Here is a 27,512-nt window from a genome sequence, read left to right as displayed (position 1 = left end):
CTCTGGGCCTGGACACTGTCCCTCAGCTCTTCAGCTCAAGGCTAGCTCTCTACCACTTGAGCCACAGCGCCACTTCCTGCTTTTTTTTGCTTATGTGGTGCTGAGAAATCGAACCCAGGGTTTCATGCATGCAAGGCAAGCACTGTACCACTGAGCCATCTTTTATTATAAGCCAGCTCTTTTATTATAAACCTTTCCCCTTTTATCCCTGTCTTTGTCTGTCTGTCTGTCTCTCTCTCTCTCTGTCTGTCTGTCTGTCTCTGTGTCTCTGTGTCTCTGTGTCTGTCTCTGTCTGTCTGTCTCTCTCTCTCTCTCTTCCTGTGCTAGAGACACTGGCTAGTTCATCTGAGTCTTTAGGTATTGGATGTTTTGGGGCTCAGTTTCTCCAATCCCTTCTCAATCTACCCTTACTCCTTATGTGATGTCATTTGATCAAGTGATGGCCTGTACACCCAATGATTCATAGCTCTCTCATTTGTGTCCCTTGCCCGGAGCTCTCCTTGAACTCCAGATTCATATGCCCAATGGTCCATTCATATCTCTCTTTGGATGTTGAACAGTAGTCTCATTGCTAACAGAGCTCCTTTTCCCTGCAAACCTGCTTTCCACATTTCTCCATAACACTCAGTAACATTCTCCCATCTGCTCAGACTCCAGGCCTCAGAGGCATCCTTGTCTCCTCTCACCCCCACATCTCACACTTAACCTGTCAGCAAATCCTCCACCACTCCCTCCCACCTCCAAGCTATGGCCTCCTGATGCCTGGCTTTGCAGCATTTTGTCTCCCCGGCACATTGCACAGTGCCTGGCTGCACAAGGCATCCTTTGTGCCCACCCTCCTGGAGAACAGAAGCGCCAGCATTTCTGGTCTGACATACTGCACTTGCCACTGCAAGTCCCCAACTCTGAGCCTTTTGGTCTTTTCTCCCACCATCTGCTACATCCATTTTCACCTTTCTACTTCACTTAATTTGAGCACTCGCTTTCTCCATGAAGCATACGAACACTATTTTAACTAACCTTGCCAGGCTGTTCAATCCTGCATTATAGAATGCGCCCACATCAATCAATGCATTCTTTCTGTGGTTAGACTCTTCAAAGTATCTCCTCGTCCCCCCACCACACACTATGGTCCTGCAACTCTACTTTCATGCATTTAATCACTCCCCTCAACTATGATCCAGACACACGCCAGAGTCTAGCTGTTCAGGTGCATGCGTGCGTGCGTGCGTGAGTGCGTGTGTGTGTGTGTGTGTGTGTGTGTGTATACACATGTGTGATTTTGTGACATGGGATTGGAACACTGATCTTGTTGGCTTTGAGGAAGCTAGCTGTCACGGGCTGAGTTGTCTGATGAAGAGGGCCATGCAGCAAGGCACTGAAGGTGGCAGATTACAAATCTACAGCCACAAAAGCTCACCCACTTGAGCTTTCAGATAAGATCTCAGCCTGTGCAGGAAGCCTTGCAGACATCCAGCAAAACCTTGTTCTACCTTTTGAGCACTGGTATTATAGGCCTCTACCACCACACCCCTCAGCATTAACCAGCACCTGGCACACAGTGAGTAGTGGATATAAAATCAAATACATGAACAAGTGATTACCATGGCCAGAGACCTGCCCTGGCATATTTCTTTCCATGTTCTTGGAAAGTTGGCTATTAGACTCCAGGGAACAGGGAACAACAGAAACTAGTACATTGTCTGCCTGGGTGGTTTTTTTTTTTTTTCTAGGAATTTCCCTGCTTTTTTTGTTACTGCTTATCATCTCATTCCAAATGCAATTCTAAAACCTCTTGGCTTTGAAACAGATCAACAGGGTTTATGTCAGGCCAAGCCTCTTCTTCCTTACTCATCTCCCAATACACATCCACACCACTGCCTCACTTAACCTTAGCAAATTTCTCACAGAACACAGTGAACCAGCCAATATGAAAACCTATATTTACACAAAGATTAGGAAACATCTATTTGTTTTGCAAAATGACCCTTTGCTGTAGATAAAGTCACTGTAGAAATCTTTTCAATAACCAGGTCACCAAATCAATTTAAAATAGAATGTAGATTCAAGTATCTCCCCAAGAATAAAAGACAGAGAGAGAGCACAAGAGAAAGAGAGAGGGGAGCTAGGTCAATTAAATCCCCACATGTTTTGGTTCACCAAATCTGTGTTACTGACAATCCCTCTAGTTCTGATACTCTGTGACTTGGTGAGGTCTTTGAACTTCAACAAATCATCATATTCTTCCAAAGGAAAAAATATACTACTCTGGGTCATTCTATTTAGGGGCAAACAGATTTCATACACCCCAAACAGCAAATTCCATTTCTAGCCAGTCTAGAATAACTGGTAACAGACTAGACTTCTTGTTGTAAACAACTCTTAAACTGGGAAAAATATGTGTAATAATTGTTCTCAGATTGGTTTCAGGACTGTGATTCCTGAGAGAAGGAAAACATATGAGATGAACCCCTGGTGGCTCTTTTACCCAGTGTGGACACAGTGGCATTATCAGAAGACAGCCCATTGGTGGAGCCAAGATGGCAGAGATCAGAGCTCAGGGCTACTGAGATGGTTGGAATTTGTGGCAAAGGCACTGGATGGAACTTTGTAGGGAAGTAACTAGCTAGATAATAACTCTGGATAGAGAAATGACTTAGTGATCCCCAGGAGTCTCTTGCTGTTGTTTCTCAGTTTTTGTTTTGAGATAGTCTCATTATATGACCCGGGCTAGTCTCAAAACTCATGATCCTTTTGCCTCCTCTTTCTGAGCACTGGGATTACAGACATATACCACCATGTTTGCTCTATGAATCTTAAGGTAAATATGAAGCTGTGCTGGTATGGAACAAGAAATCATGAGTCTGGGCAAAGAATAGCTAACAAGGAAAGAATAGTCACTGGGGTGCCCTGAGTCCAGTACCTGAGGAAATCCACAGGGGCACAGGAGACATTTAAGCACTAACCATCCCCATGGAGAGATTTCACTAACCGTTACTGTCATTGACCCAACTCTAACAAGGCTTAAAAACAACTCTAGACCAGTTGATCAACAAATTAACTGCCCAATAGAACAAGACTCAAAATGCCAATAAGGAAGACAACAAGATGCAGACTTTAACAATGTTAACATGGACAATGTCCACCATCCAATTGAAGATGACAAAACATCCAAGAAAACAGAAAAATATAGCCATACTGAGGAGAAACATCAGTGTATAAATATTAATGCTCCTAATTAATGTATCCTGAGACACAGTACATAGGATATTTGCTTATAAGAATGGGAACTCAGATACAATATAAAGGTAAGTGATGGTTCTGGTTATTTATTGTATTTAAAATCCAAAGGAGGGGCTGGGAAAGTGGCTAAGTGGTACAGCGCTTTCCTTGCATGCATGAGGCCCTGGGTTCGATTCCTCAGCACCACATAAACAAAAAGAAAAAAGCCGGAAGTGGGGCTGGGGCACAAGTGGTAGAGTGCTAGCCTTGAGCTGAAGAGCTGAGGGACAGCGCCCAGGCCGAGTTCAAGCCCCACAACCGGACCCCATAAAATCCAAAGGAGGGAATCATATTTTTTAGACAGATTTATTGAAAAGTTCAGAATTCAGAGGGTGTAATTTTCACCTTCATGAAAATAATGAATCCTATGAATGATTTGTTGCTTCACAGAATTAACAACTTGCAAGGGGTCATGGAGAGCAGCAAGTAACTCACTAGGGCACATTGCAGTTGGCTGGGTGAACGTCCCCAACCTGTGCATTCTAGAGCTCCTAGGATTCCTGATCTGCACCTAGAGCTGTGCTGTTCATTTACAAATTCCACGGTATTTTCTACAGATCTACTGGCAAGGATGCTGCTTTGAGCTGGACTTAAGAGTCCTGAACAAGCCAGATAAAGCCTTTCACTTGTGGAGCTTCTACTTGCATGAGAAGGGCATGTAATAAGAAAACACATGTAAAAGAATTCTAGATTGAGAGTAATCCTCAGAAGAAAATAAAAGCAGAAAGATGAGCTGGAGAGTGACGGGGATTGAGAAATGTGTCTGATTGCATTTGTGAGGGGAGAGAAGGCCTTTTTAAAGAGGCAATCTCTTTCCTGAAGTATGCATGATCACAGAGCCAGCCATATGAACATCTGGAGGAAAATCATTCCAGAAAGGGGGATAGAAAGTGGAAAGTCTCTGGGGGTAGAAATGAGTTTGGCATAGCAACCACTACAGAGAACAGAGAGGCAAATGGAGATGAAGACTCAAGGAATGCAGAGTTGCATCTTAGACCTACTGCTAATTTACTATATTGCTTAGTTAAAGCAATACACAGATAGAGGTGGGTACACAGAAAGAGTAGGCTGAAGTCAAGGGGTAGACAGACACACCGTGGCAAGATGGGCCCTAAAGTACAATGGCTTGGTGGCAGCTTTGAGCCAAGGTAGATATGTTCCCAGCTCTGGCCCAATCATGTGCTTAAATCACATACAAGAATGGATTCATGGGGGTGTTCTGTACTTGATTAGCCTTTCTCACACAGCAGAGGACATCAATATATGTCCATAACCTAGGTAAATACAGTTAATGGCCTTCTGCCAGCTTTCTCTAACAAGAGAACCAATCAGACTTGCTATCATCATGGGTCTTGAGAGGTTAAGGAGAGTGCAGGGGTACCTGCCTCTCACCAGGTGACCAGCACTCATTTCACAGGCCGTGCTGTTCAAGCTTGGGCCCATGTGCGTGCTCTATCAGGATCTATCACCTGACACCTAACCTTCCTTCAGATGGCTGGGTTGGTAGGGAGACAGAATGGTTCTTAAGCAGCCAATACAAAGCTATTAACACAAACCCATCTAGTCAGTCTGACAAGGTCTTTGAAGACGTGTAAACACATTTAAATACCCACCCAGGCACTGGTGGCTCACACCTGTGATCTTAGCTACTTAGGAGGCTAAGATCTGAGGGTCAAGGCTCAAAGACAACCTAGGCAGACAATCCAAGAGACTCTTGTCTTCAATTAATCAGCAAAATGTCAGAAGTGAAGATGTGGTTCAAGTGGTAGAGCATCAGCCTTGAGCAAAAAAGTCAAGCAAGAGCACAGGTCCTTTTTGAGTATCAGCATTGGAACACACAAAAAATTCAAATACCCATATGGCTGGCGTTCCTGCTCTTGTGAGAATCTTGGGCCTCTCTGGTCTTTGATCCCAAAGGCCATCTGCCTCTGAGCTGGTAATTAATCCAGAGGCAACACTGCCGAAGTTAGTACACAGACAAAGCAGTGCCCGTTTTCACATTGCAAACATTACATCCAGGGGAGGGCCCGACGCAGGGGTGGGTTAAGGTGGCTTATTCCCCTCAGATGAGTCTGTGTGAAGAGGGGGAAAGGGTTTCCAGCCCTTCTAATCTGGTCCTTCTTGATCCCATTTGACTCTGGACCTGTGGCTAGAGCTTATGCTCTGATCGTGCCTTGGGGTGCTTCCACCAACCTCTTGGTCTAGTGTGCTGTTTTGCTGTTTGCTTTAGGAATAATTTCCAGACTCCATCCTGCTGGCTAGCTTGTATGGTATGCCTCACTGTATATTGTATGGCAGAGATAATGTCACCGGCATTGTCTTGTTGGATGCTGCAGCTACCCTGCTTATTTATGTGTGTGTAATTGAGATAGGGTCTCATTGCATAGCCCAAAGGAGCCTTGAACTTTTGAGCCTCCTGTCTCAGCCTCCTGAGCATTGAGAGTACAAGAATGTTCCTGCCATGTATGGCTCAGTCTTGCTATTTTTGCTGTCTTCCCTCAAACCTATGCTCTTAACATGAATTAATAAATTGTGTCATCTTTTCCCTTCTTTAGGAGAAAAGCTAAGCCATTGGTTGGCTCTCAGAGCTCCTGATAATAAAATTTGATGAATGTCATCATTCGCACTGTTCTTGTCTCTTTTTATGTGTGTGCCTCGGCTGTTGAACTCTGCTTCCACACCAGACAAATGGGCTCACAGTGTGATGCTCTCCCAATGAGAAAACCCCTTGCAGGCTCCCAGCGCATCAGGGAAAGGTAGGCAGGATGAGTATGTCAAAGCTGGTTCTGAGTGGTGGAATGTATGGCCACAGCTTGATGTGACTGCTGCCATATTGATTCGAAACCATCACAATGGCTTGAGTAACCCTAGCTGGGGCTGTCCAGCAGTTTCCCAACCAATCATGAATATATCAAACTATTAGAGCCAGGCCATTAGAGTCACACAGAGACTTTGCTATTGGACCTCTGACGCACATTGTGGATATCCAACTGATCTTGATGCTGCTCATGACCACACTCCTGTTAGTCAGTCCCCCGATAAATCACACCCTGTGCAATCCTACAGTCTGTCTTTCTTGGGTCTCATAACACCTTGGGATAAATCCTCATACACTAGGCCTGAGGTGTTTTGGAGGCCACACTTGCAATCCTCACTTCTTCCTTTCTTTTTAAGGCAAATGTAGGGTTCACATCAGTCCTATGGTTCTCTCTCTCTCCCTCACTCTATCCACCCCCCACCTCCTTCTCTTTTATGGGTCACAGGGCTTGATCTCTGGGCCTGGGCACTGTCCCTGAGCTCTTCAGCTCAAGGCTAGTACTCTATCACTTTGAGCCACAGCAATACTTTCCATTTTTCTGGTTGTTAATTGGAGATAAGGGTCTTAGGGACTTTCTTGCCCAGGCTGGCTTTGAACCACAACTCTCAGATTTCAGCCTTACACGCATGAGCCACCAGTGGCCGGCTATTTTTTTTTTCTTTTTAATGAATTCTTCATGGCAGTAAATGGAGTCAGTCATTAAAAATCAATTCAAGCTGTGACTTTCTAAGGAAGGGAGGTGATGTCATGTGGCCTTTATTTTCAGTATGAAATTAAATCTACATAAAGTTCTTCTGAAAAAAAAAACTGGAATGGAAATTTATAGACAAAGGCAGCAAACATGCCCAAACTCAAACTTTGCATTATTAATGACATCTGTAAAAAAAATAAAGTAATCTAGCCACGTGTCTACTTGCTAATAAGTGGCATTAGGGATGAACAGTGCTGAAAGTCTGGCTTGTTGTACAACAATGATGTCAATATTTACCTTGAAAAGGGCATTTGGTTAGATTTCTTCGTTTTACAGAATTATCATAACAGTCACAAGTGGTCGGGAGAGAGCAGCACTTTATAAATGATGTTTGCTTTCTAAGTGGCTTTTCCACAAATATTTACAGGGAGGGAGGAAGATTAATAGCAAGTCGTCCAGATTGTCATGCTGAGCTGAGATGCTAGATTAGATGCTCATTGTCCTACTTTTTACTCAACCATCATTTCTCTAAATTTTTGGGAGATATCAAGAAAAAGTCAGTGAAAAAATAATCACCTAATCCACAACTCTTATGTAAGTCCTGAACTTACAACCTTTTTTGGGTAATGAAATTGTTTAAAAAAATCTAGTGAAGGGGCTGGGAAGGTGGCTCAGTGGTAGAGCGCTTGCCTTGCAGGCCTGAGGCCCTGGGTTCGATTCCCCAGCACCACATAAGCAAAAAGAAAAAAAGCCGGAAGTGGTGCTGTGGCTCAAGTGGTAGAGCGCTAGCCTTGAGCTGAAGAGCTGAGGGACAGCGCCTAGGCCTAGAGTTCAGGCCTCACAACCAGACCCAAAAATAAATAAATAAAAATAATAAAAAAAATCTAGTGAAAACTATGATTATTTGTTATATATTAAGATCCTAGTAAATTAGATGTTTCTCATTGCTTTGTTAGCTTGTTTTATATGTTTAACTACTCTTTTAGGTATTTGTTATATAGTCTAGGCTGGCCTTGAATTTATAATTCTTCTGCATTGGCCTCCCTATTGCTGGGGTTATAAGTATACACCACAATTCTCACAATTCCCTTGTTATTTTTATTACATGATTTTATGCCAAATTTTATTATCTTTTAATGGCAGGCTATCCTCACTATTCTTTATTTTTTAATAATAGTTCAATAGAAAATGAATAAACTTTCAATAAATCCTTCCAGAAAATTCAATCATCTTCTCCTCTGGAAGAAAGTAATTAAAAGAGTCCCAGGGTTTTGGCAGTTATTTGTTCTTGGCCTACTTGGTTGAATTTACCTATGAAATCTTCTGAGTTTGGTTGGTTTGTTATTTTAAGTTTCCTCTTCTGTTTTGTTGTGAGATTTTCACTTGCTTTAATGGCTAATGTTTTGTTTTCAATTTCTGTTGTTAAATTAGTTTGGGCATTTTTTAAAAATCCCTCTAGGAGATCATGTGAGTCATTTCTAAAGTGGTTTTTGTTTTTGTCAGTTGTGGTGCTTGAACTCAGGGCCTGGCTGTTGTCCCTGAGCCTCTTTGTGCTCAAGGCTAGCCACAGCTCCACTTCTGGTTTTCTGGTTATCTGGAAATACATCTCACAGGTTTTCCTGCCCAGGCTGGCTTCAAACCATGATCTTTAGATCTCAGCCTGCTGAGTAGCTAGGATTACAGGCTTGAGTCACCAGCACCTAGCCCAATCTACGTTTTTCTATGTGCCTGGCAATACTGGTTCTAGGACCCTGCAAACCCGTCATGAACTTCAAGTTCTGACAATCCCAGCTGGAGGGATGTGGTTCTTCCTCCACTGACTGACCTCCATGTCATCTTTTCCCCTTTCCACACCTCCATGTCTGCTGCTGCTTCTCGGCAGGACCCCGCTGCCACTTCACCCACATCAACCAAGTTTTCTAGTGTTAGAATAATTTGTGGTTATCTCTGCAACAAATGATGTGTACTTCTTGCATTCTTAAAGTATCTTTATTTTTACTTAATTTGTAGTCTGCTGTTTGATCATCTTTCAACCTTTTGTCCAAATATAAGCAAATTATAGGTATAAGCATAACTTTATATGTCTTTTAACTTCCACTATGTTTCTTTGAGTCATGAGTTATTTCTGTTTTAAATTTTCTGAATGTATTAAGTATTTACAAATTGTTCTTTTTATTGATTTCTAACCTACTTGTATTATGGTTACATCAGTGTAATTAAGTTCTGTGATAGCTGATGAGATTTTTACTGTTCTAGTAGTGGTTTTTTAATAAATATTTCATGTGTCTAAAATATTCACATTTAAGAAGTAATGCATCATGAGTCTTGAGAAAAAGAGCTCAGGGATAGCATCCAGGCCCTGAGTTCAGGCCCCAGAATCCACACAGGAAAAATAAACAACTCACATTTAGGAGAACAGGATCTTACACATATCCATTGGATCAAACCCAGTTGCACTGTTCATTCCACCATATCCAAATCTTTTTGTGTGATAAAATCTCCTATTATGATGATGAAATTGTGAAATTTGCTTAAAGCAAGGATATATACACATATAGGCAAATGGGTATAAATAGATATTAGTATGTTATATATTTCATGCATATATGCATATGAATGTTAACAGCAGCAGAGTTTGTTGGCAGAAACCTGAAAATAACATTTTTAATTGTGCATTACTACTGCATAGGCTGAACTCATAGTGTAGAGCTGTATATAACCACCAAGTATCATGCCTTTGTTCTGTACCTACTAAACTAGAAGAAGTCCACATTAAGTGGAAAAGGCCAGTAGTACAGTAAGTGTATTGATATCCTATTTTTAGTAAATAAAACTCTCTTTCCTTATGAACCCATGTTAGTATGTTCAAGTTTGAGAAAAGACTGTTATCACCAATTTTGCAGGGAGGTGACTGGTGGAGCTGGGAAGGATAACCTGAAGAAATGTATTTATTCCACTCCCTACAATAGACACGTTTTTACTTTGAAAGCTTCAGGTAAAGAAAGTGAGGTCATCAGCCCTCACTCATCTTAGGGGAACTGCCAGGAAGATATATGCCAGGTAAAAACAAGCAGGATACCAGGGCAAAGAACTGTCTGGAAACATAACTCATATTCCTACATCTAAGTGGGAAGGTAAATCTGTACTGTTTGCATTCCTTTTACACACTCGTAAGTTGTGAGAGAATTACCTATTCCTTAAGTTAGAGGATTCAAGTTCAAAAAAGAAAAAAAAAAGAAGCGCCCAACCAACTACAGACTAGACCCTTCCACACGTTCTTATTTATAATTCTAGGCCATTCGTGGACCCTCAGATCGCCTAGGCTTATGATCCACTAGATACTAGAAGTTTAATGGCAGAAATAGTAGCTGACCCACCAGTGTCTCCCACATCTCCTTGGAGAGAGAATCCAGCAATCTTGGGATGGAAAGGTAGCAGGATTTTCATCTGTCACACTTCATCCTGGCTTGAGTAAGATGTCCTCAAGTGGGTCCTGTGGTTGTTTTTCTGCTCTGGGGACCCTTACCTGTGTGAGATGGGGGGGGGGGTAGGAACGGTGCCAGACTGGCTATCAGAGATCATCAAACACTAAGTCTCAAAAGGGAAGAAGAAGATGTGCGGACACACATTCAGTGCAGTCTTTTTCATCTTTGGTGGTGACAGGAAACGTTTCATAGTACGGATTCATCTGGAGGGGATCTGACTGGCAGAGCTGAGCTCCCACGAGATAGGAGACGTGGCTGGCAAGGCAGGCACTCCATTCTCCTGTGAGCTAGTTGGAACTTTATCCAAAAGGGCAAAGGGGAATCCTTCAGGGTGGAATGGTCTCTGCAGGATTCGCTCTGAAGATGATGAGAAAGAATTGGAGGAAAGCAGACTGGGAGTTGGCACCCTGCCTGGGAGGCTGTGGTGGCTAATTCAGCTCCAGGGAGAATAGCTCTTGGGCAGTGGTCACAGCAGGAGGAGTGGGAGTGAGCCCAGGGTTGGAGAGATGTATTCTACAATGGAGAATGACACTTGAACTGGGGGAGGATCCAGTGAGATCCCTAGTCTTCTGCCTTAGACAAGTGGAAACATGGTAGCTCTCCCACTGGGAAGTGTTGGAAGGAGTGTTGGGGATTTGGGAGGGAATGGAAAAAGTGGAGCCAATACACCTGTTATTTCTCTTTCCCTGACTCTGGGAGATTGACTGAAGGCCCAGGAACATTCATGCACGCATGCACATGTACACACACACACACACACACACACACACAAAACCATCCCTTGGGTCCCATGGACCTCTTCTCTTCCTCACCTTTTTATCTACACAGCCAGAAAAAGAGGGAGTCAAAGCAAATAAAATAATAACCAAACAAGATGCATATTCATAGTTGATATATATATATATATCTTTTTATTATGCACAAAGGACTTAAAACTGTGGTTATCAAACTATCCATCTAAGCATGTTCACAAAATTGCTGACACACTAAACAAAGAAAAAACAACAACAGGGGTGTTCAAACTGGCCACAGGAACTTACAGGGTCCTCTTTTTACCCTTATAGATAATGGAGAAGAAAATAAAAATCAGGCTCATTCAGGAAAAACCAAAAGAGAGAAGCATTGTATTTGGAAACTGATAATAGACCTTTTTAGAAAAACATCTGTCAGTTTTATGAACAACCCCCAGATCAAACAAACAGGAAAAACATTGCATTGACAACTCACCCAACAAAGCGTGTCTGTTAACACAACCAGCAGTACAGTCAACATTCAACCATGAGGTAGTTACAGTACAAAAACACGAGCCCGTGCACACATGTCCCTCCCCCCCCACGACACACACACACACTTCATCGGGCCCACTGAGAACACACACAGAAAATGGATTTTTACAATCTTCTTACCAGACAAGGAAAAAGACCATTTTGTGTTTAGGAAATGCTATGCCAACAGTTCAGACAAAAGAAATCTAAGTTAAAAAATGTATACAGAAAGACTAACAGCTGGCAAATGTCACATGGTGAAAAGTTATAGGATATCCTACAGATAATCTGCCTTGGAATTTGGAGCATTTCAACAACATGGTTAGCATCCACAAACAAAATCAAAATGGCCTCTGTGAACTATGGGCGAAACCTGCAGAAAGAACACGAAATGATGCAGATGGAACAGAGTTCAATGGAATATAACTACAGTTTTAAAGACACTTGAAGAACATGTTATAAAAGTAGAGCTTGTACTTGGTATTGAAACTGTGAAAGATGGCTGGGCATGGTGGCGTATGCTGTAACCCCAGCGCTGAGGAGGCTGTGGGAAGAGAATCTTGGGGGGAAAAAATAGAGAGAAGAAAAAAAATCCCAATAAACCTGTGAGGGATGAGTCAGAAATGCCTTAACAAGGAGCTAAGGGAAACACCTATTTTATTTTGACATTAATTTTTAAGAAACATTTCAAATACTTAACAGTATTCACTCTTCAATATGGGGCCGGGTTCATTACCATGAACTTCTTGATCTGATTAATTCTAACAAAGAGACCCAATGAGACTCCCCCTCTCTTTCTTTAAAAAAATCTTTTGGTTTGCATCTATATATTTGTAAATAAATTTAAACTTAAGAGTACTTATAAAATCATTGGCAATGTAGCATCTCTCTCAAAAAATATACATTTAAATATATTACAATTTTCTAAAGCCCTGTCCATACAGGAAATGGATCTTTTAATATCTCTTTCATATCATAGCTAAAAAAAACATTGTTTTTGACAAGATGGAAAGGGTCTTTTAAAAGGCAACGAACTGATCAAAAGAATTCACAGTAACTGAAATTAAGCATTTCATAAGGAGTAACTTAAATTTATCTAAAACACTTAAATATATCTTTATACACATTTTGTAGTAAAATATAGCTATATGTGATTTAAAGACTCTAGTCTTCTCTGAAGACATCTTTAAATTTTTTTTATACATAGAACATGCTAGAACAATACATTCTGCTGAAGGTTAGGCAAAGCGCGTTATTTTCAAACACAGGTAGCGTAATCTTAGGTCCTCCACTCTGATACCTTTAGGTTCAAAATAATGATAGTGAAAGGCAAACGTTTCTGGAGTCTCAGATCACTTTCATTCATCTATGGAAATCTGCACATATTCAAGGTACCAAGGTACCAAGCATGGCGATCACAGCTCTGATGTCATCTGCTTTGGTTAATTTATCCAATTGATGCCTACAGCTATCCAATCAACCAGACTATCACTCAAAGACTAGGGAGTGGTGGTGGGCCACCTCTACCCATCTTCTTGTTAGTTAGTGCCCTAAGGTGCTAGATTCCACCAACAGTTCCTACAGAGGATCAAGAACAACTGCTGTCCGCTAAGGGCAGTGGCATTCGCTTTAGTGTATATTTTAGGGTGGTATCTAGTTTGTTCTGTGTATGGAGTTTAAATCAGGGTGGGGTGGAGGTGCTGGAAAAAGACCACTATTTAATTTTCAGTGACATCATCTCCAGCAGTAAATATTTTGGCACTGCTAAATCTTCCCCTGCATTCTACTTGAACACAGAAGCAACGCTGAGCTTATTTTCCTTGCAAAGTGGTATCGTGTTATTTCATTTAATGAGATTCACCTCAAATCATTTTTTTTGTTTGGGCTATATTAAGGCAATCTAAATGAGTGCCATTCTTCCCAAATCAGCAGTATCTTGGCAGAATAGGCTATAATAGGCATGAGTCTCTTAAGAGCTTGGTTCTTACAAAAGGGCTTATTAGAAAGGTTAATGTGCTTTGAATGGCAACATTCTACTAAAGGCAACTGAAGAATAAGCTCCAAGTGTGGAAGCCTTGGGCGGCAGGTCTGTCTCAGATGTGGCAGATAACATATGCGTGTGCGTGGACACACTCTGACGTCACCTTGCAAATTCCTCAACTTTACAACCGAACTGTGCTCCGCTGTGTAGACATTAATTTATCAGAACACAATGTCAGAAATGGGTACAGATCTGTCGTTTCAGGTTTAGGCTATTTTCAATTTTTAGATACTATACTTGAAGAAAGATAAAACCTGATTAAGACATAGTTTTGATTTTGTTTAGAGTCATCAGTGGACAAGGGTAGGTGATAGGCACTTGTTTTGGTCCAAGGCACAAGAAAGGAATGTGGCCTGGATGCAGTCCCCCCCACACCCCAAGGTGACACCCAGGAATCCAGCAAACCTCCCAGAATACCCTTCCTTTTGGGGTATACAGACATATACTGTATACTGTGCATACAGACAAAGGTGCAGATTAGACAGCAAGGAGATCCCCGTAGGAAGCCTTGAACCATTGCATCATTCAACATCTTGGTTCAGATGGAAAAGCATCTTTGGCTTGACTAGCTATTATCCTTTTCCCATCTCCTTGAGTCGGGGATGGGAGAGGGGTGGAACTCAGGGCCCCAAATCAAGACTGTTCTCTCACCTGGACAAAGCAGCATTTAAAAACAAAGAACTGGCCTGTTTCACATCGAGAAACCATGCCCCCCCCCCCAGGCCTCCCGCAGCCTGGGAAGGGCTGGGGGAGAAGGCTACCATATTACCAGCTTTTGCACAAGAATTCTAGTGTGTGACTCAAGTCCAGGGGTCACATTTATGTTGGCGTTGGTGAGGGGTGACTATCACAAATGACCTTTACACCAAAATGCGCTGTCTTGACAAGGGAACCAAAAATAAAAACCAAGCCTTCTGGGTCTGGACCCCCGGCCTCAGCCCTGGGTCCCGCTTTGGGCAGTGACAAGCCCCCCCCGGCTGGCTAGGTGGTGCTGTTACTGGAGCAGGGCGTGCTCTGGGTGCTGCCGATGCTGTGGGCTGCACTGCTGTTCTCCGAGGCTGGTGGGGACGTGGGGACCTGCTGTCTGCCTGCTGTCTCTCCTGCAGGAAAGAAAGAAAGCACAGAAAGATGCTTGTTAGGATGTTTTTTTACTTTAATTTTTGTGTTGTTTTTGGGTGTGTTGCTTGGGGGGGGGGTCTTGAACTCAGGGCCAGGGAGCTGTTCTTTAAAGCTTTTATGTTCAAGGCTGCTGCTCTATCACTTGAGCCACTCCTCTACTTCTGGATTTTTTGGGTGGTTCATTGAAGATGAGTCTCAAGGACTTCCTTGCTCAAGTCGGCTTCAAATCATGATCCTCAGATCTCATTGTCTTGAGTAGCTAGGATTACAGGCGTGAGTCACCAGTGCCAGACGAAAGGTGTATGCTATAAAAGAATGATTCCCACAGCTGTGCCATTTTATCTGGTGTTTTTCCCAGCTAAAGGTAGAAGCCAGAAACCTAGTACCTAACTGCTTGGAAGTGCCTTGGCCATCAGTTGATCTGTTTGTTGCTTCAGCATCGGGAAGAAGAGGGTTTTCCATCTGGCCAAGACCCCCTGGCAGTTGATAACAAATGCCCTGGATTTCAGGCCCTACATACAGCCTTTGACAATACCACCAATCTCTGGATTATATGAACAATGTACTCCTTCTCTTACGAGGATGTCCTAGAGCTTAGGGGGTGAAATCTTCAAATATTTTGTGGATCCCTTTTCTTTTTGACTCTTGGGAAGAAGCCTAGGGCTCACCTATGCTAATCAAGGGGTATACCATTGAGGGAGACCCTAACTTTTAGGGGGGGCCTTGTTTAAAACTGTAATGGTAGCTGAGTATTGCTGTAACCCTAGCTACTCACAAGGCTGACATCTAAGGATCATGGTTTGAAGCCAGCCTAGGCAAACAAACAAACAAACACAAAAAACAGTCTTTGAGATACTTATTTCCAATTAACCACAGCAAAAAAAAAAAAAAAAAGCCAGAAGTAGTAGTGTGGCTCAAGTGGTAGAGTGCCAGCCTTGATCAGGAAAAGCCAAGCACGATCATTAGTCCCTGAGTTCAAAGCCTAGTATTGGCAAGTTCAGATTTTGCCCTGGCTAGAGCAGAGAGGGCTTTGTGGGTCAGCATACAACCTACCTGAGAAATAGGGGTGAGGAAGGGGTACTATGGGAGAAACTTGGGGGTGAGGAGAAGCTTAGCTGTTTGCAGGTAAGGACTCCAGCGGCCACCCCCTCCCTTCCACGTGGAGGCTGGCTGTTGACTGCAATGTAGCTTCGAACACACTCAACAGCCCATGTGTTGTTACACACCCCACTGCACTGCAGCAAAAGCCCACTCTGTATGCCAAGTGTGCAGTGCTGTGGAGGGGGGGCCTGGGGCTGCACACATGGTTTGCATTTAGCAGTCCAGGAGGCCCTGGAGTGGCTGGGCTCCGTGCAGCCCGCAAACAATGGCTCTAGGTAGGGAAAAGTGTTGGGAGTCCTCTGGGGGCAAAAACCACTGCCTTCTCTTTGAAAAGTCAGAGCGGACATTTCATAAACTTCTGTAAGTGGCCTCCCCATCCCCCTCCCCATGTGGGAAGCCCCAGAGGGCCAGATTTGTTTATGAATAAGTCTCCTCTTTCCTGTCACGCTGAAATACACATCTATCAGCTGCAGATAAGCAGCCCTCCCTTTCTGCTTCATTAAAACAAAACACACCAGGCACAGGAACTTGAGCCTCTGGACTTCCATTCCCCTTTCTGGGGCCCCCTCAAAAGTTTCTGCCAAAAAAGAGCCTGCTCTGCAGAATGTTAGCCCTGGCCCATGCCCTTGGGTCGGGTTACAGCTTTCCCTGACATCCATTTTAGGAACCCCAGCAGCACGCACCAACCCCACAGCACTTGCATGCACGTCCTTGGCCCTGCTGTTTCCTCTGATTATGTCCTCCTCTGGGATGGGTGGTGGGGAGGGGAGAGGGGAGGGGCTACATATTCCTGAGAAGCTGGATTAACTAGTTTTTAGTCTTCTACTGGGGAAATCTACATTTTGGATCTTCTCCATGGCCGTCCTGGCCTTCACATGCATATGTAATTAAGGTTGGGAGCCCTGCCTCAGTGGCAGTTAAATTCTTGCCAAGAATCCACTTTCCCCAGAGAAGGGGATCAAATCTCTCTCTCTCTCTCTCTCTCTCTCTCTCTCTCTCTCTCTCTCTCTCTGTCTCTGTCTCTGCAGTGCAAGGGATGGATCGCAGAACCTTGGGTGTGCTAGGTTGGCATTGTAACAATGAGCTATACGCTAACTGATAACATTTTGATGCACACACACACAGCAGAACAACCCTTGTAGCTCACACAGTGACCCACACTCAGCTGTAACTTCCTGTTACAATTACAAGGCCCGATGTGGCCATACATGAACACTCCAAAATCTCCTTTCCCATTTAAATAAAGGGCACATTAGGAAGGTGGGAGGAGAGCCACAGCTCTTCTGGCTCTGCTGGCTTTGCTCGCCCAGCCTCCCAGCAGTGGAGGCTGGGTGGCCTTCCCTCCCCAGGGACCGTGCACAAGGCTGTCTTCTCCAGAACGTGACCCATGGCCCATTATTCACATTCAGGAAAAGAGCCAACACCCTGCCCTACCCAGGAAGTCCCAATATTTGCTTTCCGATGTCTTGTTTGACAAGTAGAATTTGTTGCCACATTAGTTTATTCTAACCAGTGCCTAGGAAAAAGGGATCTTTCAGCTTGTAGAATTTTGGAACTTCTTGTCCTGGTAAGGTAAAAACAGTGCTCCAAGGAACCAAATAAAATGCTGAAGAGGCCCAATCTCAGGAGAGCATGATCTTTCACCCATGTGGCCGGGCATGTGACCAGATCACATTTACCTGTTCGTCGACTTCAATCCACGGGACAAGGAGACTCTGTTTGAAAAATCTGCTTGGAAATGTTGGAAGTCCCTTTTGTAGCCTACCTACCCTTCCCACTGCTGTGGCTCTTCTCACACATGTGAAGCACATGATTTCTCAATAAAACAACCTTTGAAGAACTTTTGGCTAAATTAAGTGTGTGTGTGTGTGTGTGTGTGTGTGTGTGTGTGTGTGTCTGCATGTGCGCGCTTGATCTCAGGGCCTGGGCTCTGTCCTATTGATGTTTTGCTCAAAGCTGGCATTCTACCACTTGAACACAGCTATACTTTTGCTGGTTAATTGGAGAAAAGAGTCTCACAGACTTTCCTGTGACCCTCACACCGCAGCCTTCTGAGTAGCTAGGATTACAGGTGTGAGCCACCAGCACTAGCACTCAGCTTTAAAAAAAAAAAATTAGCAGTGGTACTCTAGGAAGTCACCAGTGGAAGGAAGTTCAATGGGCTGAGTCTTCTCACAAAGCCGACAGATTTCCCTGGTATTGCTGAAATGGGGCCTTAGGCTTCTACTTTCCATCATAATGATGACAAATTGGCTTCTTAGAACACCAACTTTCTCTTAAATATCCTTTGGGTAACAAATACAACCAGGCAAAGGATACAGGCAGTTCAAGGAAGGCTCAATCGCTCACACATCAAACCTGGCTATCAGAGATGGTCTTCTTAGTTTGCTCCTAAAATCTCAAAATATACTGAGGGTTGGAGAGATTTGTTGGAGGAGTGAGGAGGGGAGAAAGGGGTTGGGGGCCTGGAGTACTCCAGAGGAGGAGAGTGTATAAAAGATGAGAATACCAAAGGTTATTTCCACCCATACTAGCCACTGGTGGACTAGACTGGCAGAGATGTTTTGAGAAATGAAACAAAATATTTCTTGGGGGAGAATCCATTTCCTTTCTTCCCTCCGTCCCTCCCTCCCTTCCTTGCTTCCTTCCTTTTCTTCCTTCCTTCCCTCTCTCCCTTTCTCTCTCTCTCTCTTGCTCTGTTTTCTTTCTTTAGCTGAGTGTTATGTTGTCCAGATCTTATTTTGTGTCACCTTTTGGGGGAGGTGGTCTTACTTTACAACTGGGTTCTTATCTCTAGGTCTTTCTTTTATCATGACAAGCTGCAGAGCAGAGATGAATTATGAAATTCAGGTGAAACATCACCAATTTTTGGAAAAGCTTAGAAGAGAGGAATCTAGGTTATTTAGCCCAAAGGAGTTTGTAAATGAAATATTACAAGATAGGAGTAGACAGTTGCTGTCTATCTCCCTGGAGGACAGAATATGAGGAAGTGAATTGAAATTACAGGGAAATGGATTTAGGTGAGATAGAAAGGACATATTATGAGGATGAATGTACAGAATTTCTTTGTTTCTTGGGCGATATTTAAACATAATATTGAAAATCATATGCCTGGGAATGATTGAGATTTAGTACTCCTTGATGTTTTTTTCTACTAGATCTGGAGACAATTTTATACCAATTTTATGCCAATTCACACTAGCTTTATGATATCCTACCAAGTTTATAGGCTTGTTGTTGGTTATTTAGTTTAGAGAGGTCTCCCAATACCTTTCTCATTTCCAAAATTTGTTTCTCCCCATTCTTCTAAACAAAGCACCAGTGGCTCATGCCTTTAATCCTAGCTATTCATGAGGCTGAGATCCAAGGATCATGGTTCTAAGCCAGCTCAGGGCAGAGAAGTCTGTGAGACTCTTTTCTCCAACTAACCCAAAATCTGGATGTGGAGGTTATGGCCCAGGTGTTAGAGCACCAGCCATGAATAAAAAAGCTAAGGGATAGCACCTGGGCCCTGAGTTCATGCCCAAATACTAGCATACAAAACAAAACAAGATTAAAAAAAAACACACAAAAATCCCAACCACTCCCTGCTCCACAGCGACATCTTGACAGTTCTCCCTCTTTTTATTTATTTATTTTTACAAAATCTACTATGTTGTTGCTTTCCCAGTAGTGCCCATATTTGGGTGTCTGCCTGAACTACTGTTTATTGCCAGTTTGCTTGGTTGTTCTCTTCCTTCTAACACATGTAAGCTCCAAGACAGCCCAGACTGTGTTGTTCACACCAAACTACTGGCACATAGAATAGCATTTGGCAAAAAGAGAGAAAGAGTGAATTTTGTCAAAGCACATTATAAGTGTATATAGATTTATCCTCATGAAACTCCTTTCACAAGTAAGACTCACTGAATAAGTGAGTGAAAGAGTGAATAAATGAGTGACTTACCATATACTAAACAAAGGCCAAAATAATCAAAGTACATTTTGTTGTTGTTGTTGCCAGTTCTGGGGCTTGAAATATGGGCCTGGGCACTGTCCCTGAGCTCCTTTTTGCTCAAGGTTAGCACTCTACCACTTGAGCCACAGCTCCACTTCTGGCTTTTTCTGGTGGTTAATTGGAGATAAGGAGTCTCCACAGCCTTTCCTGCCTGGGCTGGCTTCAAACTGTGATCCTCAGATCTTAGCCTCCTGAGTAGCTAGAATTATAGTGGTGAGCTACTGGCGCCAGGCCAAAATACATATTTAACCAGTAAGCTTGCTATTGTTAACGTGAAAGGAGGACCAAAGTAGTATAGCCATGTGCCCTTGAACATGGCACACAAAATAGAAAAAGAAGAGTAGACCTTTTAGGAAAGAGTTCTAGGCATGGAGTTTTCCAAACGCAATTGTTGCAGCCTCTAGGAGACACTGTTCACGGTGACCCTAATAGTTATATGACTCAGTAGGAACGCTACCATTTTGACTAACACATTTTCCAGGTAGGCCACAATTCACATCTGTGACTTGGATCTGTGCTGTGTGCTGCCAACAGAATTCAAAGTGTAAACGAAGGGAAAGTCAGCCAAATGAAGATCTGTGGGTTTGGTTTGGGTTTTTTTTTTTTTTTTTTGACACAGAAGCAGATGCCACCCAACCCCCCAAATATACTAAATGCAGTCTGAGTTCCACCCCCGAGTGCGCTGTGGAAATTAAGAGGACTGAGGGCGGGTGGAATGCTGAGCTCTCCTCCCCGGCCTCTGCGTTCGGACCTCCACATTCATCTAAGTTTCTTGCAGGCTTCCCCAAGGTCTAAATCTGAGGAAGTTCTGGATCCAAAGCTCTCATTGGCCCTCAAGCGGCCTCTTTATGCTTGTAGGACCCTGTAATTCCTTGTAATCCATTTGTACAATGAACCAGAGGTCCTTCTTTGAATAAAAAGTAATTTAGAAGCTGTATCATCATCACTGACAACCCCAGTGTCTACACACTTTTTCCTGGTATAACAGTACCACAGGAAGGGGTTCTGGTTTTTCCTCTGCATTTACAAACTTATCTCTGTATTAATAATACTTTAAAGTCCCCTCTGAACTTTGCAGTCCAGGGGAGAAGAGATTAATAACTTCCCAGTTCAATGAAGAACATGCCATCCACCCAAGCACCCATGCGTGCTTCGCCATAGACAAGAGCTTGAGGTCCTTAGGAGAATCGGTAGCATGTGCTCCCACACAGGACACCCGTGAGTTGCCCTCCATTCTGCCTGGGTCTGGCTTTCTGACCCAGGACGAGTTGTGTGGTTTGAGTATTGGCTGTATGACCAAGGCCAGTCAGGGGGGAACAGACACAAGGAAAATGTCTGTGGGTGATGAGCCCACAGAAAATCCTTAGGGCTCCACAGTCTTCCTGGAGTACTTTGGAGACCACATAGGCTGCCAACAGCCCTAGCACCCCTTCTCTGCAGGAGGTAGGAAAATGTTGCAAAGGCCTGTTAAAACATCTGAATAGTGAGTATTCCTGAGACAAAATGCTATTCTGCTAAAAGCTTTCTCTGGTTCTTTTGTAGAAACTGTTTTTGATGATGACTCCTAAACTGACTCATAGGCATTTATATACCACTCCAAGTCAGCATGCTTAACGGCCTTACTTTCTGTCTCACACATGAAATGGACTTCACTCAAAGCTTGCTAGTTAGGAACCATTATTTGAAAACTGCAAAGCCCTACTATGAAACTCTCCTAAACTTTTGCCAAGAGGCTAGCTTTAGATTTGGGCACATTTCAGATGCTACACACAAAATGGTTGCTGCTTCTCTTTCTGCTCTAATTAAAATGTGTTAGTCAGAGGGTGTGGCAATCAAAGGAAAAAAACCATGGCTCATGCTTGTAATCTGAGCTACTCTGAAGGCTGCAACCTAGGATCATGGTTGGAAGCAAACTCCGGGTAGGAAAGTCTGTGACACTTTTATCTCTAATTAACCACCAAAAAAGCACAGAAGTGGAAGTGTGGTTCAGGTTCACTCAGGCCTTGAGTGAAAAAGCTATGGGACAGCACCCAGGCCCTGAGTTCAAGCCCCAACACCAGCACAAAAAATAAAATAATGAAATTTTAACAGAGTATCTTTTCCCTCAGAATTTTGAGGTTTGTGTCTAGCAATCAAGAGAAATAAGATATAATGTCTTCATATGACTTATAAATGGGTTATCTTCCTAGCTGGTCTAATTGACAGTGTAACCAGCATTCAATGGTTCACTGGAGAATGAAGAAAGTTCTAGCTTGCCTCTGGCTGACCAGTCTCTTACAGATTAGCCAGGTTCACCAGACTCTAGACATGCCTCAAAATGCCTTCCATTTCTTCTCCATATTTGCAGGGGACCAGGAAAGAAGCAGGAGAGAAGGCAGTGCCTTTGTATTCTCCGGAACAAGAGGCAGCTGCATTCTCTACAGGTGTGGGAACCAACAGGGTCTCTGTTCACGCACCGTATTTCTCTATCTTGGGACTGGTGTGTGGGAAGTGGATCAGAATTTGGGGGGCTCATTTCACCACTTTTATTCCTTTTCCATTCATGCAAATATATTTGAAAATTCTTGTAACTTTAGAAAGACACGAAATTTTTGTGTTTATCAAAGAAGACGTGGCATGGGACAGAAAAAGGTGAAGTCTTAGGTTTCAGCATTTATTAGACTCTGGGGGCAGTACTCCACACACTGTCAAATAGGGTAATAAACTCCTAATTTCCTTTGTCATTTCCTGCACATTTATAGGTCTATTCTAAAGTCTTAAATTTTGGAGCAATGGTTTATATTTCTAGTTTGACTATATTAACTCCCTTCCCTCCTTCCTTCCTTCCTTCATTCCTTCCTTCCTTCCTTCCTTCCTTCCTTCCTTCCTTCCTTCCTCCTTCTTTCCTCCCCCACCCTCCTGCCAGTACTAGGGTTTTAATTCAAGGTCTGGGCATTATTCCTCAGCTTTTTTCACTCAAGGCTGTTGCTCTACCACTTGTGCCTTTTAGTAGTTAATTGGAGATAAGCGTCTCATGGACTTTCCTGCCCAGGCTGTCTTGGGAGCCACAATCCTCAGATCTCGGCCTCCTAAGTAGCTAGGATTACAAAAAGCATTACACCTCCTATATGCATCTTATATTAACTTTCTTTAAATTCTAACAACAAAAAGAGAAGACCACAACATCACAATTGCAATGAACAGACTAAGCATTCCTTTTCTACCACCACTTAAACCACTTTCCATGTTTTTACAAAACCCAATTCTTGCCAAACACATAAATGTGAGATGCAGTGGGAATGAATGACTTTCTCTTCCCCTCACTCATCCATCGAAACACCATCTGTCTGTGTGGCAGGCGTGCAGATTGCGGCCCTGCCAGCGGCAGGGAGCAGGCACACTAACCTGTGTGGGAATAGATGTACCACAGGGCGCCTGTCAGGAGTGCTCCGATCACGAACGCTGCAAAGGCAATCCCCATCACGGTCAGGGTGTCCAGCCCATGGAAAACGGCTGTAAATGAGGGAATCCAATATACTCAAGATTAGTCCACATCTCACATGGCGATGTTCCATTTGTTTAGCAAACACTGTCATGAAGGCTGAGCACTGACTCATAAAACCCCAGAATGTAGTAAGACTTGTAGGAAAATATCCCATATTTTGTTACTTGCAATTGTTTTTTTTTTTGGGGGGGGCGAATCAAAGTAAAAATGAAATGATCAAGTTTCTAAATATCAAAATAAAAATGAAATGATCAAGTTTCTAAATTATAGTTCATTTAAAAAAAAGCTCATTTTAAAAATTAAGATTTGTAAATGCGGTAAAATCTTAGTGTCCCAGTCTGAGGACATAGGATTTGAATGATGACTTGAAAATTCACAAATCAATATGCTTTGGTGAATTTCCCTTATTAAAATCAAACTTAATTACTCTTTTGTTTCTTTTTGCTGGTACTAGGACTTGAATTCAGGGCCTGGGTGCTTTTTATCGTTCTTGCTTTTTGTTTAAGGCTGGTGCTCTACCACTAGACCCACAACTCCACTTCTGGGTTGTTTTTTTTAACTGGTGAATGGAGATACAAGTTTCTGGATTTGTTTGTCTGGGGTGTCTTTGAATTGTGATCCTCAGATCTCAGCCTCATGAGTAGCTAGGATTACAAACATAAACCACCAAGCCTAGCTCTCAAACTCATTATTTCTTATTCATTGAGCATGTCCAACAATGAAACAATGAAAACACACTCTCAGAATACATTGTAATATCTTCCTGAACATTTGTAAGTATGAAAGATAAAAGGAAGAAAGGAGTGAGAAGAAGCAAACAGAATAAGAACAAAGGCATCTTGTGGATCATAATATTTCATAGATCTCCTAATTAAACACTCAAATTTAACTATGTTTCTCTCAGGTCATTTAATACAGCCAACATTTCTTCACTTTATAGCCTTGATCTTTATGAAGGGAACAGAACTACTTCTCCATGAGGAGTGATGTCAGTTTCATCGTCAGCAAAACATATAAATAGAACGAATTGTTTCTCCATTTGGCAAAGATTTGTGTATTTGAAATTAACTCCAGGCCACAGAAATAGGATATTTCCTTTCATTTAAGAGAACTATCTTCTTTGAGTCACTTAAAAAATGTCAAAATCTGTTTCCAAGGGAGAGAGGATTTGGATATATTCTTATTTGAAGGTCTTCTGGTTTATGTGTGTGTGTGTGGGGGGGGATTTCTTTGTTTTATTTTTAACAAATTGGAGATATAAGATCTTCCCCTGCCATTTCAATACAGTTTCTACTTTTCTACTCCACTCAGAAGCAACTCCAGCTGACTTCTATATAAATTAAATTTGTCTTTCAACTCACTTTAGTGTGAAAGATTCAGTTGTAGACAATCTCTCTAGCATTCCACAGGGTTTGGGATAAGTATGTGAAGCACAGAAGGGTCTGGAAGGATCGGAACTCCCAAGTCTGATTCCCTACTCTTCTATCTAGCCCTATGCCTCTGGGGATGTTCATTTAAATTTTTAAAAACTGAAGATTTTTTCACTGAAGGCAGGAGTTTGTGCACTTCTAAAAAGAATTTCCAAAAATTAGGAAAGGCTCCGGGGGTGTGTGTGTAGAAGGGGTAATGCCCAACCAACCCATCCAGTACTTAGCTTAATCCATAGCATACCTATTAGAGAATGATTTATATTCTTTATGCCTTCAGAGGAAATGAGGAACTATGATTACAAATTTTTAGCAAGAACATTCTAAAATTCCAAAGACAGGGACAGCATTTATGAAAATCAGATTAAGTAAGTAAGGGAGAATATATCTGCCCTGATTCTTTTGAAACTCATCTGCTTGGAGAAACTTGGATCTGCCATGATCCATTTGGGTATTATGACATCATCTGAGGGCCACACACAATTATCCATACAAGCCATGGGCACACACAAGAAGCAAACAAGAAGCCCATGAGTCTTCCCAGTCATGAACTGAATGATTTCATGGGACTTACACAGCTATCCCCCCGATTAGGGGAATGGTTTAGGAGCTTTCATACAGACAGTGTGAACACTGACTGTTCCATAGATGTGACAAGCTCAGGCCTGGATCCCAATCCTGAGATTCTCGGGGTGGGGGGGAAGGGGTAAAGGAAGGGGGGTCTGGCAGACACCTGCCTCTTTTTTGTTTGCTTGTTTTAGGGACTTGAACTCAAAACCTGCTGCTTTTGCTTACCGACTAGCACTCTACCAACCGAGCTAGGCCTCTAACTCTCCTAGACTCCTGTTCTCAATGCCAATGTGAACCATAGGTAACTTGCTGAACTATTTCCTGTTCACATTGTCTTCGGTACAAAATGAGGAGCTTGACCTTCGTAATTTCTAGCTTCTCATTTTGCAGTCATTTGGTGCTGTCCTGAATCATTTTCCTACCTGGACCCCTCCCTGGTTCCCTAGCCCTTCAATTAGAGATTGTCTTAAACACATGGCCACAAGTTCCATCAGCATTTCCCTGGGCAAGGAAATATTATTGGTAACCCCTGGAATAAAGCAGGCACACAGATGCAAGGGGAGACTTGCAGATCTCTCTAAAGCCTCTGTAGGTCACAACCCGTGCCAATAGGCCAACAAATGCATAGTAGAAACAAAAAGAAAGAGGAAGGTGAAGATGAAGGAAGGGCAGAAGAAAAGAAGAAATCATGGTGGGGGGAGAAAAAGAGAAGAAGGAATGAGAATTCTTATCAAAACTCAAAGTTTGGCAAACCTCCACTTGCCAACTCATTCTTATAAAAAAAAAAACAAAAAACAACCAGAAGGCTTTATTTTGAAATAGTTGCATAAAGACTTACGTGGAGGAAATGGACTGGGTTCCTTCATGTTCGGAACATTTTCTGAAACAAAAGCATAAGTCATCATGAAATAAAAAGAAAAAAAAGAACACCCAAGATTGAAGCAAGGGGTCATCAAAATCTCAGCAGAAGCCAACATTTTCCTATAAATAAATCCTCTGTGAATGCGCTGGTGACAACTCTCTTTCCATAGCAAAACTGTAACCTGGGTTACTCCAAAATTTTAAGCACTGAACTTGCATTATTAATTATAGAAGTTGCCCAGTTTGAAGGCAAATATATCAACTTAGGGAAATGGTGCCTGAATATACTTACATGTGTGTAGGAGTACACCTTTATGTTTAGTTACAAAAGCAATCAGTATCTTTAAACATCATTCTTCTCCAGTGGAGTCACACTATTACCCTAATTTTAAGATATTCTTTCGTGTGAGTGGTGCGCATGTGTGTACACACATGTGCACCAGTTTTGTGGCTTGAATTCAGGGCCTGGATACTGTCCTTGAGCTTTTTTTGTTCAGGGCTAGCACACTACCACTTGAGCCACAGCTCTCCTTCGGGTGAATCTCACAAACTTTCCTGCCTGGGCTGGCTTCTAACCATAATCCTCAGATCTTTGCCTCCTGAGTAGCTAGGATTATAGGCGTGAGCCACTGGTGCCGGCAATATATTCTTTTAAGGACTTATATATTTTGTATCTTTATTAGTATCACACTGCTGTCCTCTATTCAGTCCTCTGGATAACCAGTCTTCTCTAAACCTCTTCCTTGTCACCAACAAATGCTTCCTCCTCTACACCTGTCCCAACAGTGTTTCCACCTGGATTAATCTCCTTAATGACTTCCCTGAATATGGGGGGGGGGGAATCTCAACTGTTCAGCATGAAAGTTTCCCCTCCCACTTCTTCTCATGGCTTCCTACACCCATGCTGAGCAACTCACATCTCTTTACACACAATATTCTCCACATTCCCCATGCTACCCTCTGGCATCACACTTGGCAGGTGATCCCTGAAATGGGTAGCAGCTGTGAACCTCTTCCCTGAGGGGCCCCAGCTCCATCTCTCTCCTCCCTGAAAGCAAGGCTGCCACTCCCACCATTGCACACAGCATCCCTCTTGTGTCACTTTGATGCCAAATCACATTCTAACTTGCTGGAGGAGAAAGAGGGCTCCAGACTTTTTTCTTCTCTGCTTTGAGGGCAGTTCTAGTTCTGACTCATTTGTGCATCCTCAGGGCTCAGAGGAGCGGAGAACTGCCCTTTGAGAAGGGTGTAGTGAAAGCTGATTAACATGCTGATGTACTTTTTTGAAAATGGAGGAAATGAGGAATAAGAATATTAAAGTATGTCTAGGTTCCAATATTTCTAGATGCTTCACAAAGTGTCACCTGGCCA

The 27,512-nt window shown here is 42.8% G+C and overlaps 1 protein-coding gene across 1 annotated transcript in view; it reads right to left on the bottom strand.

The window, feature by feature from the left end:
• Positions 1-11,157: 11,157 nt before the first annotated feature.
• The window catches only part of Tgfbr3 (transforming growth factor beta receptor 3), a 170,606-nt gene continuing 154,251 nt past the window's right edge, over positions 11,158-27,512 (bottom strand). The window contains exons 15-17 of the mRNA XM_042676890.1: positions 26,119-26,160; positions 23,184-23,291; positions 11,158-14,682 (exon numbers count right to left, since the gene is read on the bottom strand). Coding sequence (XP_042532824.1) covers positions 14,564-14,682; positions 23,184-23,291; positions 26,119-26,160 — 269 coding nt within the window. The 3' untranslated portion in view covers positions 11,158-14,563. The remainder of the gene's footprint in view (positions 14,683-23,183; positions 23,292-26,118; positions 26,161-27,512) is intronic.

Source organism: Dipodomys spectabilis, unplaced genomic scaffold (assembly GCF_019054845.1).
Source record: "Dipodomys spectabilis isolate Male_0828 unplaced genomic scaffold, ASM1905484v1 ptg000002l, whole genome shotgun sequence".
Classification (NCBI taxonomy): domain Eukaryota; kingdom Metazoa; phylum Chordata; class Mammalia; order Rodentia; family Heteromyidae; genus Dipodomys; species Dipodomys spectabilis.
Note: the sequence above shows the minus strand (reverse complement) of the source record. Positions and strands in the feature narration are given on the sequence as shown.